The sequence below is a fragment of the Apaloderma vittatum genome, unplaced genomic scaffold, assembly GCF_000703405.1.
Source record: "Apaloderma vittatum isolate BGI_N311 unplaced genomic scaffold, ASM70340v1 scaffold10555, whole genome shotgun sequence".
Lineage (NCBI taxonomy): Eukaryota > Metazoa > Chordata > Aves > Trogoniformes > Trogonidae > Apaloderma > Apaloderma vittatum.
This window is the reverse complement of record NW_009715462.1, coordinates 1-12617: the sequence shown is the minus strand read 5'-3', so window position 1 is coordinate 12617 and position 12617 is coordinate 1. Positions and strand designations below refer to the sequence as shown.

General features: G+C 47.5%; 1 protein-coding gene across 1 annotated transcript; it reads right to left on the bottom strand.

Moving 5' to 3' along the window:
• Nucleotides 1-220: 220 nt before the first annotated feature.
• On the bottom strand, nt 221-9815 carry TTL (tubulin tyrosine ligase; the record flags this gene model as incomplete). The annotated part of the gene is made up of 6 exons (XM_009869154.1): nt 221-637; nt 2470-2613; nt 3936-4205; nt 4301-4436; nt 7575-7807; nt 9737-9815. Coding segments are annotated over 6 exons (980 nt in total), but the record flags the coding sequence as incomplete, so codon positions are not given.
• Between the last annotated feature and the right edge of the window lie 2802 nt (nt 9816-12617).

Below are 12617 nucleotides of genomic sequence, written 5' to 3'. Positions count from 1 at the left end.
TCCTTTCTATGTAACAGAGCAGGAACAAAGGAAAGGAGTAGCCTATTTGGAGCTGAGCTAAGGCACTAATGATGCAGTAGGTGAGGAAAGAGGAAACACAGCGGGACGAGGACAACTTCCCAGCCACGATGTCCCAGAAGATCATCGTACTCTTCACTCAATTCCCTTAAAAAAAACCAGTGGTATCTCTATAGAAAAGGAGGAGCTAATACAGTATTATAGTGTCCCTGTTGGGGTTCCATTTGTTGTTCTCCCAGAGAGATTTGTTTCAGATATCAAAGTCACATCAGCTGTTTCTAAAGTGGATTTTGGTGAATGCAGGCAGAGTTGTCTGAGCAGCTCTGGCTCATTGCAGCCTCTGTGTGGATGCCTGGTTTGTTGTTTTTTCCCCCCATGGTTTTCCAGAAAACAGGAAGCCTGTCTCTATCCCTTTTTGGCATGATACTGAGATAAGCCACCAAGCTGTGCTGACCCGATGGGTGCAGTCTCTCCCTGTGCACAGCAGAGGCATTCCTTTCATCACAGCTTGACAAAGATCGAGGATGGCTGGCTCGTCTTCTGCCCAGTGTCACTGAGGGGGAAAACGCTAGAGATGGCTACATCCACAATTCCTTGGCAGAGCTCTGCATACAGCTTCCTAAGAGATGAAAGAAAGAGAATCAGATGCCCAGCCAGGACAAAACCAGTTTCACACAGATATGCATTTTCCCAGCAGGATCTGTAAGATCTGTAAGATCCTGTTCCCATTACGGATAGCTCCAGGGTAGCAAATGAGAGGGTGGTGGCATCTCTTCCACCTCCTCCTCACCTACACCATGAACTATAATCTTTTCCAGCGGTGCTCCCATTCCCAATATTGTTCTCTGCCAGATGGGGCTATAAAGCCCATTTTTCAAGTTTACTGTCAAAATAGGCTGCTGAGCAGAGTCTCCACACCCTCACACCCCAGACTTGAGTCACCACAAGATGCACAGGGGGCAGACAGCAGCTGAGCCGCTCCTTTACTGGCCTTCCAACTCAGGGAGACACGATGATCACACCCTGTTCATGTGGGGATGTGCTCCAGTGGGACAGTTCCGATACGTTCATGGTTTGAGAAAATGTGGCACTGAGGTGCAGCCATGCACGTCGGCTTGCGACCATGCACAAAGAATTTAGAGGACCCTACGGATGCGTTTCATCATGGCACAGCTCATGCAGAGCAGGATTAGGGAGAGGAGAGTTTGAGAAACGAGTTAACAATAACTTCACTTTCTGCTGAAGGAAATACATGTGTAACCTCCCTGAACATTCTGGCATCCTGGACATTTTTAGTACCTGCCCTTACTAGGGTTAATGTCTTTCACCTCATGCCTTTGGGGCTACATGACAATAAAATGCTTTCTCAGCTCCTGGGAATGTTACTGCTTTCAGCTGCAAGATTTTGTCTCTTAAATGGGGATTGTGTGATACAGGTGCTATAAATTAAAAGAAGCCCGAACAGGAGAAGCCACAAATAGTCAAAACCTATTTCAGCTGCTTTTGATGGCTCCCAAACACCTGCAGAGGCACAAAAGCAAACAGGATGTTGCTGCAACCCAAATCCACCCAGCAGAAGCAAAATTGTGCTGATACAGAAACATAAGGAGGTCCACAGCAGTATCACACCATGGTGCAACATGGTGAACAGGGCACAGAAGGCTCCCCAAGCCCTTGCTCTGAAAAGGCTGCTGAACAGGCTGCCTAGTACATTTGACCTGTATTTTTTGTCTAAGTGATGATCTAATCTAATTTAATCTACAAGTCGTCAAACCTAATGTAGTGATGTACAGCCTGTTCTGTTTTGCTGGGCTTGTATATGATACAGATGCCCATTACGTGAGGATTTCTAGTCTCCCACAGTTGTCTCAATCACGTAACAGGGCACTGCCCACTGTGCCAATGCAGAGATGTTCCTGACCACAGCTGTTTGGCTGTCCCAGCCTTCCTGCGGCTGGTGGAGGAGGCTTTGATCTAATGTCTGCAGCATCCACAGTGTGTGCTGGGGTCCTGCTGACTGCTAATTCAGTCGCTCACTTCCAGCTGCTGCCCTTAATGCTACTCATTTATCATGTGTTCAGGCACCTGTGGCTCCACAAGAGAGACTGAGAAACCACCTTACGCCAAAGTATTAATTCTGCAACATGACTTTAACCAACGATGTCAACAAGAATTACACAAGTTATATTCAAACCCATTTGTTGAAAAGCTGAGGTTAGTGCCCCATCTCCCATGGGAAAGCAGCTGGGGGATACCAAACAAAAAGACAGGAGCAACAAATGTGTATCAGCCGACTCTTAGAACAGTGTCTGGTATGGGTCAGCCTGGAAAACTCCCATCATTCACTTTCTTTCAGCTTTTTCACTTGGAGCTGGGACACAATCATGTTTTGAATGAGGCACGTGAATGATGATATTGCAAGGGTATGACAGAAACCGAGTGATTACTCACTGGGCACACGCTGGGGCCCCATTGACTTCTATCAGCCAGACCTTCAGCTCCTCATCCACCATGAAGTCAAAGCCAAAGAGCTGGAAGCTCTGGTAGTGAAGATGTTTCGTGCTGATTGCAGGCTCTATACACATAAGGCAGCTTCTGTGAAGGAAAAAATAGAAACCCAAGAGTAAAGCCCTGCAGACACACCTCTCGCACTGCAGCTTCTGAAGGCATGTGCATAGCACAGTTGAGGGGTCTCTTCTTGTCCTGGGACTGCCCCAGATTACAAGCTATATCCAACATCTTGGCAATCAGGTCTCTGCAACTGAGGTCATGCAACCATCAAAAAACATGTGGGGACACCCCTGAGTTAACTCCCACAGAGCTGGAGAGCAGCATCCACCATCGCTACTGGAGTAGGAAAGCTGTGAAGGATGTAATTAAACATGTAATTAAACATGTAATTAAGAACTTGGAGCAGAAGGCAGAGCTACAAAGAACTGCACCAGGTTCCCAAGGAACTGCCATTGGGAGCTTATTTGCCTCTGACTCCTTCAAGACTATGTCACGTCTTTTTGGTGTAAGCAACAGCAGTGGGGTACTTGCAAAGTAATTTCCACCCTGAAGGATCACTCTGTCAAGACCTGGATTCTCTGGGACATGGTGATGTCAGAGATCTCTCTCCAGCCAGCCAGCTCTGTCGTAGACTGGACAAGACAACCCATGTCAATGAAATGTGTTGCTAATGGTCACAAACTGGAAAACAGGAGGTTTAAGCTAAGCAGAAAGAAATACTTCTTTACTGTAAGGGTGACGGAGCACTAGAACAGGCTGCTCAGAGAGGTTGTGGAGTCTCCATCTCCGCAAACTTTTAAAACCTGCCTGCACGTGTTCCTGTGTGACCTACTCTAGGTGATCCTGCTCTGGCAGGAGGGTTGGACTAGATGATCTTCAGAGGTCCCTTCTAACTCCAGACATTCTGTGATTCTGCACTGTTTGCTCATGGTGGGGGAACCAGTGAGATTCTGCTGACTGGAATCCAGATTCGTTTCCCCTGTCATACCCACTACCATTTTTAACCTCAGCCTCTCCCAACTCTGTCTTCCAACCCTCTCTCTTCCCTGACCAAATGACCTCACTCTCCAGCCACAGCCGGCAAAATGCAGTCACACTGACACATACCCTTGAAAGAACAGCACCTACTGAGGGGCCTTTTCATTGAGCAATGACATTGGGGTGCTTATGGCTTTATCTCCCCCCCCCCCCAGCCACAGCCGGCAAAATGCAGTCACAATGACACATACCCTTGAAAGAACAGCACCTCCAGAGGGGCCTTTTCATTGAGCAATGACACTGGGGTGCTTATGGCTTTATTTTAAATTTATGCAACTGAAGCCCTTCCCTTGTTGGTCAGTCCACTTCCATACATATTCTCTGCCACCAAAGGGTTATGTTCCCCTACGCAACAGGCAGCTGGCTACCTTATTATGTGTTTGATTTGCAGTAAGATGCTATTCTCAAGCGTTGTGTTCAGGGCATCCATCAGATACTGGTTGAATTCCTCGAAGAACATTTCATTCCCTTCCTCATATCGCCCGTAGTTTTTGGAATATTCCTTCTGAATGCAGTGATTGGTCAAGTGGCAGGTTTTGTCCTGGAAATTAGCACTGTTATATGGTTCGGAAGAGGTCCGCAGGACACCCTCTCTGTAGAGGTAGATATTATACTGATGATCCACGAGAACCCAGCTCCTGGGAGGCAAGAGAACAAACCCTGGTCTCAGTAGCTTAAAGGGAAACAGCACAAAAATGAAAACTGGCATTACTACAAAAGCAGAAAAGGTTACCTGATGTCAAACTTCCGGTGCCCTGGCTCTAAAAGCAGAGGCTTCTCCAGGTATTTCTGAATCACGTGCACTTGCCCCTGCTCATCGATGAAGTCCAGGAGTTCTGCAGCCTCTGAAGAAATGAGGATCCCTTCCCCTAGCACAGAAAGATGAAGACAAAACTAGGCAGAGCATCCTCCTACCTTTGGAGCTTTTTCAGGGCCCAAGTGGACGTTGGCTCATTTGTCCCAAAAGCCATGCGACACACAAGAATCCATGGTCCCAGGGCTCGTTGTTCCCCAAGTGATGTCACGTTCACTCAGCGTTCAGCAGCGAACTAACAGTGGAGGGATCTCCCTGTTACTACATTGTGGGGCACCTGACTCCCCAATAACCAGAGGAGCTAATGTGAATGGGCAACGAGGGTGTCCGAGATGGCAAGGCCTGCCTGGGGCATGTCTGTAGGAGAGGTGGATATTTAGGAGCAAGGGGATACACAGCAGATAGGGACCTTGACAAGTGGTGAGGCAGCTGCTTCCTTTGGGGGATCTTGTTTCCTTTTCCAGCAATTTTTTTCCAGCTGCATGGGGGAGGTGGGGCACATTCAGAATTGCTGAAATTTTTTTCCCCCTGTTATTCAGCAGTTTGGAGAAAAGGGATTTTTGGCAGTTTGTTTGTGAGATTTTTTTTTAAATTTTTTTTTTTATTTGGGGAGTGAGGTTTGTGGGGTTTTTTAATCTTAGACTAAGACTTTCTCCCTCTGCCTGGCTTCTCTGGCTGCCAGAAGCTGTCATACATACACACTTGTGCAGTGCTGCCCTGTTCCCCGAGTTAATTTAGTTACTATTAAAATCATTGCTGAATTAGGAAAAGAATTATTTCAAAATGTTCATCCATGTAGTCAAATGTCTTCCCCTGCTGTGGAAGCTCTTCATTTAATAAGCTAGATGTGCTGTTTAAATAATGCCACATTTTGGCTGGAGCTGTCACTGTTCATTTATTGCAAGAGTCTAGATTTGAAATCACTGGTGCAGAGCAATGATGAGAGAACATACCCCTTCTGGGATGTGATAAAGGGATGGCACAATGCCTCATGGGGGATAAATCAGCTTAGGTAAAATTATCTAACACCTCTCTGGCACTATGCGCTGTCTTCAGGCATTTAGTTAATTTTTTGGACTAAAGCTCATGACTTAATTTTATGATGACTGTTTTGGAGGAAATACCTAGTGAAAAGAAACAAACGTTCCTCAAGGGGGCATCGCAGGGAGAGCACAGGTGTGAGGCACAGGCAGGGTTTGATAGGATCATACGGAAAATACTACTTGCTGTGAGGTCTGAAGGTTGCTGTCAGCACAGCCCTACAGTTACTTTCACCGCTCCAAGCTCCGCGTACCTGTGAATCACAACTTCTCATCCCCACTGACCCTCTACCCGTCCTAGAGTCCTCCACCAAAAGGAAGTCCCTTCCATCAAAGCATCTTTCTCACCCGTATTTTAGTGGGGTGCAGGGACAAGATTTTATTCCCCCGATCACAGCAGAGCCAGGCAGAAACTTGTATTGGTACAACCACAGGCTGTGCACTGGGGAAAAGACACCTCTGTAAGCCAGGAAAGCCCCTGCAGTGGGAAGATCAGGAGTCACCTGTTCTGCACCAGACAGATGGGGAATCAAGGGGGAGGTTAGCTTAACTGTGCACCTGGTCACCAACCCAGTCAGACAGCAAGGCAGCTTATGTGGGGCAGCTGTCCCTTCTCTCAAAGAAAACATCAGAACCTCTAACCACAGTTGAAAAACTGAACCCTTTAAGTCAGGACAGCCTAAACTTTTCCTTTTCCTTTTGTTGATGGACAACTAAGCCTCCACTAGACCTGTCCCAAGCCAGGGCTGTGCCTGAGCTGGATCTACCTCGGCAATTAATACGACAAGCTTTCCTCTTCATCAGAGGTAATCCCCAGACATTTAAAACTTCCTTCTAAAGGATTAACACCACTTTAATTCCCAGTTTGAGTTCTGCATCGCACTGATGAAAATGAAAGGTTACTTCGCTTTAATTCGCAAAAGCTAGGATCAGACTTGAATAAAATACGTGGAGAGCTTAAATCTCCCTGTCCAGCAGCGAACCGCAGCAATTGCCTTTTCAATTGGCCAGACTGATTTTTTTGCCAGACAGTTATACCAAACAGAAACACATCTCCTCACTGGCATAACAGGACTCATCTTCCCTTCCTCTCTGATGAACCTAAGCACATTCTTCCAATGCTTCTTGGTAACATAGCCAAGAAAGCAGAGCAGCGAAGGAAGCCGCCATGAAGGAGTTTTATCATGCAGCCTCCCTGCTGCCTCCTCTGGCTTTCACACTCTCTGGTGATTTTTCTAAGACTGCATCAAAAGTGCCTCTGCAAATATGAGTAATACATGTGGGCTTGCTCCTTTCAAAAAGCCCAGGGTCCTGCCTCAGGCTGGGCTCTGCACACACGGCAAGTTTTCATAAAGCCATTCTGATAACGTGCCCGTGATACTGCCGTAACTGACAGAGAGCAAATAGTTCCCAAAGCATTACATCTACAGTTGTGTCCAGCTATCTCCTCTAGTAGCTCATTATTTCTGCAGAGTGAGCGATGCAATGATCCTACAATGAGGAAGGACACAATATCATTTAGTTATCCATTGAGAGATATACATACAGACATACAGAGACATATATACAGAGACATACAGACATTGCTTTGCTTGTCTTTGCTCTGGCACCTTCCCCTGAGGTTTGCGTGTAATTTCAACACACTGCACTCACAGCTGCTCAGCCACTCTCTCAGTGTGACCACAGGTAGGCCACTGGCACCAGGCACCTGGGTGTGACTGAAAGATAAGCAGTGGTATTTCTGCCCAGGTGAAACCAGGCTTAACTGCAGAATGGAGAGCTGCACTCCTTGACCTTGAAGGCTGCTGTCCCACCTGTTCTGCTCCCTGTTAACTCCTGATGGTCCCTGCTGCCTTCTCCCTGCAGCAAACTTGCCCCTCTTTCAAGGCACATGTGTAGAAAAGTGCAGACCCTTTTGCTGCCATCCATGTTCCTAGGTAGGATATGCATGTTACAATGCTTGTCAGGAGCCCCATGTCACCGAGGAGACAAAGGAGAGCCCTCTGCTGGCTCGATTGGCATGGAGTTGGTATGTGAAGCCCTTCATAGACAGACGAGCCTCTTTTTTGGCTCAGCCAAACACTCAAGATTCTACTAATCATGTAAAGAGTAAGGAATAACCAGAAGGTGACTAGTTGTGCTGGAGAACGAACCTTTGGCACCAGCTGAGGACTTGGCGATCCACACGTTGCCTTCTTTGCTTTCCCGCCGCTTGTTGTAAGCTGCCAAGAAGACTTCCCGCTCATCTGTCCTCGTGTTGTTTATGAGATGGCGAATTCCGTTCTGTGCTGGAGCCACAGGGGTCTTCAAGTTTGTTGGGTAAATCACATACGACTCGGGGAACCATGTGCAGGACTCCGATAGTTCAGGGCTTGTCTTGATTAGCCTTGGGAGACGAGAGACAGGCTGTAAATCTCTGCAGTGCTCTCACTAACATGGACATAATTTAGTAAGTAAAAATCATCATTAACTGAGCTCTTCTGCTTCATGATGAATAGCAGCTTATGGATAGTCTGTGCTAAATCATTATTATTTTCCTTAGACCCTTGAAATTAGAGTTTTCCTAAAGATATCACGGCATTCTGAACGCGCAGCCAAGCACTGCTCTTTGAACCAGACTTGCACGCTTTCATTTTGTACGTACTAGAGATATTGTGAAACAATCAGCAGAGAAGTTGCCATCTAACTAGATGAGGAAGTGGCCTCAAGTTGCACCAAGAGGTTTAAATTGGATATTAGGAAAAAATCTTCAACAATATGGTTGTTAAGCATTAGAAAGGGCTGCCCAGGGAAGTGCTCGAGTCACCATCCCTGGAGGTATGTAAAAGACATTTTGATGAGGTGCTTCAGGATACAGTTTAGTGGTGGACCTGGCATCACTAGGTTAACAGTCAGACTCAATGATCTTAAAGGTTTTTTCCAACCCAAACAATTCTATGATTTCTGCACAAGTTCTCAGGGGAACTGAGGCGTTTGCTAAAGGAGAATGGGCCAGGAAGAATGTTGTGACCACAACAGGCAAAAGAAAGCCACGACAGTCATGTTCTCTGTGTCGATGCTTAGTTCTTGACTCCATCCCCACTGAGATCTTACCAGGTGTCCCAGTTGTTAATGAAGACCACTGGGAAGCCACCGAAAGCAAGGACACAGCTACATGTTTCATGTCCCAGGGTGTCTGGGATCCCTCCTGCATCATGCAGTCTCTAATCTTTCTGGCACATCTCTCCGACCAGTAATGTCTAGAGATGCCAGCAAACTTCTCCTAGCAGAGCCCAGGCCTGTTTTCTTTCAGAGTCAAGGGAGCTGCCCTCCTCTTTGGATGCTCACTCTGCACTTTCCTTAAAGCCAAAAGCAGAGCTCGTGACTTGCTGACTCTCTCTGTGCATTTGTGGCTCTTTGTTAAAATGAGTCAGCAACCTGGGAGCCCTGAGGAATATAATTTGTGGTTCCCTGGGATCTAAAGCAGCTTGAGGCACAGTTGACCCCACATTTAGAAAGTTCAGCCAAGCTTCAGGAGAGACAGACAGGTGTGAAGCACTGCCTGTAGACCACCGGCTGCTGACAAACCCAGCTGGTGAGCACCGTGAGTGCTTGTTCAAAAAAATATTCTGCTGGTTCCTGACAAACACCATCACCACTGTAAAGAAAGCAATGGGGACCAGGCTCTTCACGGGGGAAGGAGAAGCCTCAGATGAGCACACACAGTCTGCAGGACTGCCTCAGTGACAGGCGGCACAGACACTGACGTGGAATCCAACGCTTGAAGGAGACCAAGAGCTCTGACGTGAAGATGCTCTAATGGCCACACAGTTTGCACAGGGACGAGGGTTATCTACAATGAAAGCTCATCTACGTTTCCTCAGGAGACCCTGGCATGGCCAGTCATGCAGAAATAACTCCCAGAGCTCTTCCTGGATATGTCTCCAAGCATTTGTTTGACCAGTAAATCTGATTAGCCAAGGGCATGTTAGTGTCTCATCTCTGTATGAAACAGCGAATAAAAGGAATAGGTTTTAATTAAATGTCTACAAGGAAAAAGAGCAGATATGTTTGCTTTTTTTTCTTTTGATTTGGCTCTAATCTGATTCAATACACTCTGTGGTTTCCAACAGACATAATTCAGTGGAAGCATCATTTCCCCTGAAGTTACAAAGAAGTCTTTGCACACATAGATAGCTCTAGAGACCAGCACATGCTAGGACACTCCCAGGACAGCTGTTCTGCAAAATACCCTCCAAACAGGTTCAACACCTCGGCAATGGTTGAAAGAAAAAATCTCTGCTAACCCTACGTAACATTTCAGTAAATTTCTTACTTCACCAGAGATGCTTTGCGGCACAGCTTGTCTGCTCCCCTGTAGTAATTCACCAGCTGCACAAGTCCGGGTTCATGGCCTAAAACAGGGAAACAAAGAGGTCAGAAAAACTTCTCAACTAATGAAGGAAAACCAGCTGCTTGGGGCAAAGGACCTATGCAGGCTCTAAGCTCATACTAGCTCTTGTGGTTTCTTTCTTTCAGTTATGAAAAAACATTTATTTACTCAAGTCTGTTTTGAATCAGGCATGTCCATTTTCCAAAGGAAAACAGTAATCTCCTAATTCAGGCTGGGAACTGGCAGTGCCACCCAAAAATGTTTTCCATTTGCTGGTGGCAGTTTTTAAAAGCCAAGATTTCCGTTACTCTTAAATGCAGCAGGACAATGCAGGGAACCAGACCATGATACAAAGATGGCACCTTAGGAACGGGCCTTGTTTCCTAGTGACGTACAGCAGGATTCCCTGCTGGACCCGGTATCACAAAACACTGGGAAACATTAAAAGACTTGGCATCTTACTTCCCTCTGACAGTCTGCAGCAAGACCCCCTGGATAGCTGAGGTGGGAAGGGACCTCTCAGGGTCTCTGTTCCTCTTGTTTGGTCAAAGTCTGAGCAGCTCCAAGGATGAAGATCCTGCTGCTTTTACAGAATCTTGTCCCAGTATCCAGCCACGGTGTCCCAAGTGCCAAATAGAGGGCCAAATAGATGGGTACCTCCTTACCAATACTGCACTTCACACCACGGCCAGCCTGCCTTCCTTCACCTTCTGGTGCTGCATGAACACTTGTGCTCAGCTGGACGCTCTCTAAGGGGACAGGTTGGCAGCAGTTGTCTGAGGTGTAACACAAATCCAGGCAGTGCCACACAGCCGCTCCCACACAACCAGCAGAGCCAAGTCACCCGGGGCAATACCAGGGTCACCAGTGACAACAACTGACAAGAGGATCAATAGGGAAAACATGACAGAAACCTGCTTTGGTTTGAAATAACCTAGGACCAGGGGGATCCATCAAGCACGGCCATTACCTCCATCTACAACTTCTCTTTTCAAAGAAAAATGCTCGTGGGAGTGATTTAGATGCTGATAAAGGATTCAGAGTTTTAGTTATCCTCCTTGGTGTTTGCCTGGGAAAAAACGCCTGGAGCAAACATTATCTCACAGCTGCGAGATCACAGACAGCAAGAATCTATTTCAACCCCAAACTCACAGCCTCAACCTAGGCTACTATTTTATTCATAAATCTTTAAATACAAGACAGCTGAAAGCCATCTTCCAGAAAGGATCTATAACTTCAGGTACTTCAATGTGGAGCTAGAACTGCCAGGCACTAATTTACAGGAAAAAAAAGGTGCTGAACAAGCTGGAGATCCTCCCATGGTCTGGCATCCTCTGCTTCGTGAGGCCTCTACAGCCTGTTCCTCCTTTCCCTCCCCAGAGCACAGACTACCTTTTCATTACATGAAGTCTTGGATGCAGACACTTGCAGCTTAAGGGTGTGATCCCCCAAGAATTAGGGTATCAGTGAGAGCAACAGAAGACCCTGCAGCTGGACAGACGCAGCAGTGGGTGCCAAGTTCCCACTTCTACCTCTTTCCCACATCAAATGATCTAGCTGAGCCCGAGTAGTGCTACAATTCCCTACAATTCCCTCAATTAATGTCTGCTGCCACTGACTAAAACCTTTAGGAAAACCAAACCAAGCCAGCTTTGATGAACAGTTGCTCAGGAGAACAGCTTTAGGAAGATGTACCACAGAAGATACAGCTTTTTGGAAGATGTATCAAAATAACCATGTTATTTTCGGTCTGCATCTACTGATTTCAGGCAACCAGCTCCTGCTATAGGAGGATGGGTTGAAGCCAGTGCCAAAGAATAGTCTCTCTTCGCAGGTTATAAATGTGTCTTGGCTGTGAGAAACTCTGAATTTTTGGGCAACACATGCTGAAAGGCTCGCCAAAGCCCTTCCATAACCCCAAGGCACTTTTTGAGGAGGGAACAGGGTAGTAAGAGATGGCCACAAGCCCACCATGGCTGGACCCGGTGTGCAGGCCCACTCAAAGAAGCGCAGTCATTCTGCAGCAAAGCCCACTGATCACAGGTCCTGCCTGCTGGACACATTAAAGCACGGGTCAGCTTGCTGTGCCTGACTACAGCCTGACTGAGCATCCTCACTGCTTAAGCCTCTCCCAGTGTTTCCCTGCCTGCTGCCAACACCCTGACGCTGGGAGGTGACCAGATGGCATCACCATGTGGTGGGGACTTTCCACTCACAAATGCCTGTTGGAGAGAAGGAAAGAGGTGCTAGAGCTGGTGACTTGCAAATCTGAAAGAGCAATTGTGCTGGGTCTGAACCATAAGAAAGGGCTGAAAAAGCCATCCTGCCCCGGAGCTGCTGGGGTGAGAGGGCTCCTCCTGCTCCAATATTTCTGTAGCCAACAGCAGTGCTGCAAATCACTCCAGTGAGGAAGAAACCAGGTCCAAGGGCAGGAAGAGAGGCCAGGAGGGTCCTACCAGACATTGGATACAGACAGAGGCGACTACAGGAGGGAAACACTAGGGTCTGCAGCACCCTCATCCCAAACCCGCTCTGACAGGCCTCATGACAGGACCCAGCGGAGCAGCTGGCACCGTACACAGAGACCTGCCAACCTTGCGGCTCCTTGCTGGCTTGCCCCCAGCTGTGGGCAATGACAGTGCATCTCTGCTCCCCGTTGCGCCCTACAACACTGCCAGCACCTGGCTTGGCTCTCCGGGGCTCTCTCTGCCTGCTCAGGGGCTCTTCCCCATCCAGCGGGGCAGCCCAGGGAAGTCCCAGGGTTGGCAGCAGGGTGACAGAAGGGGTCTGGCAGCAGGCAAAAAGGTGTGTGTGGGGGGTGGCC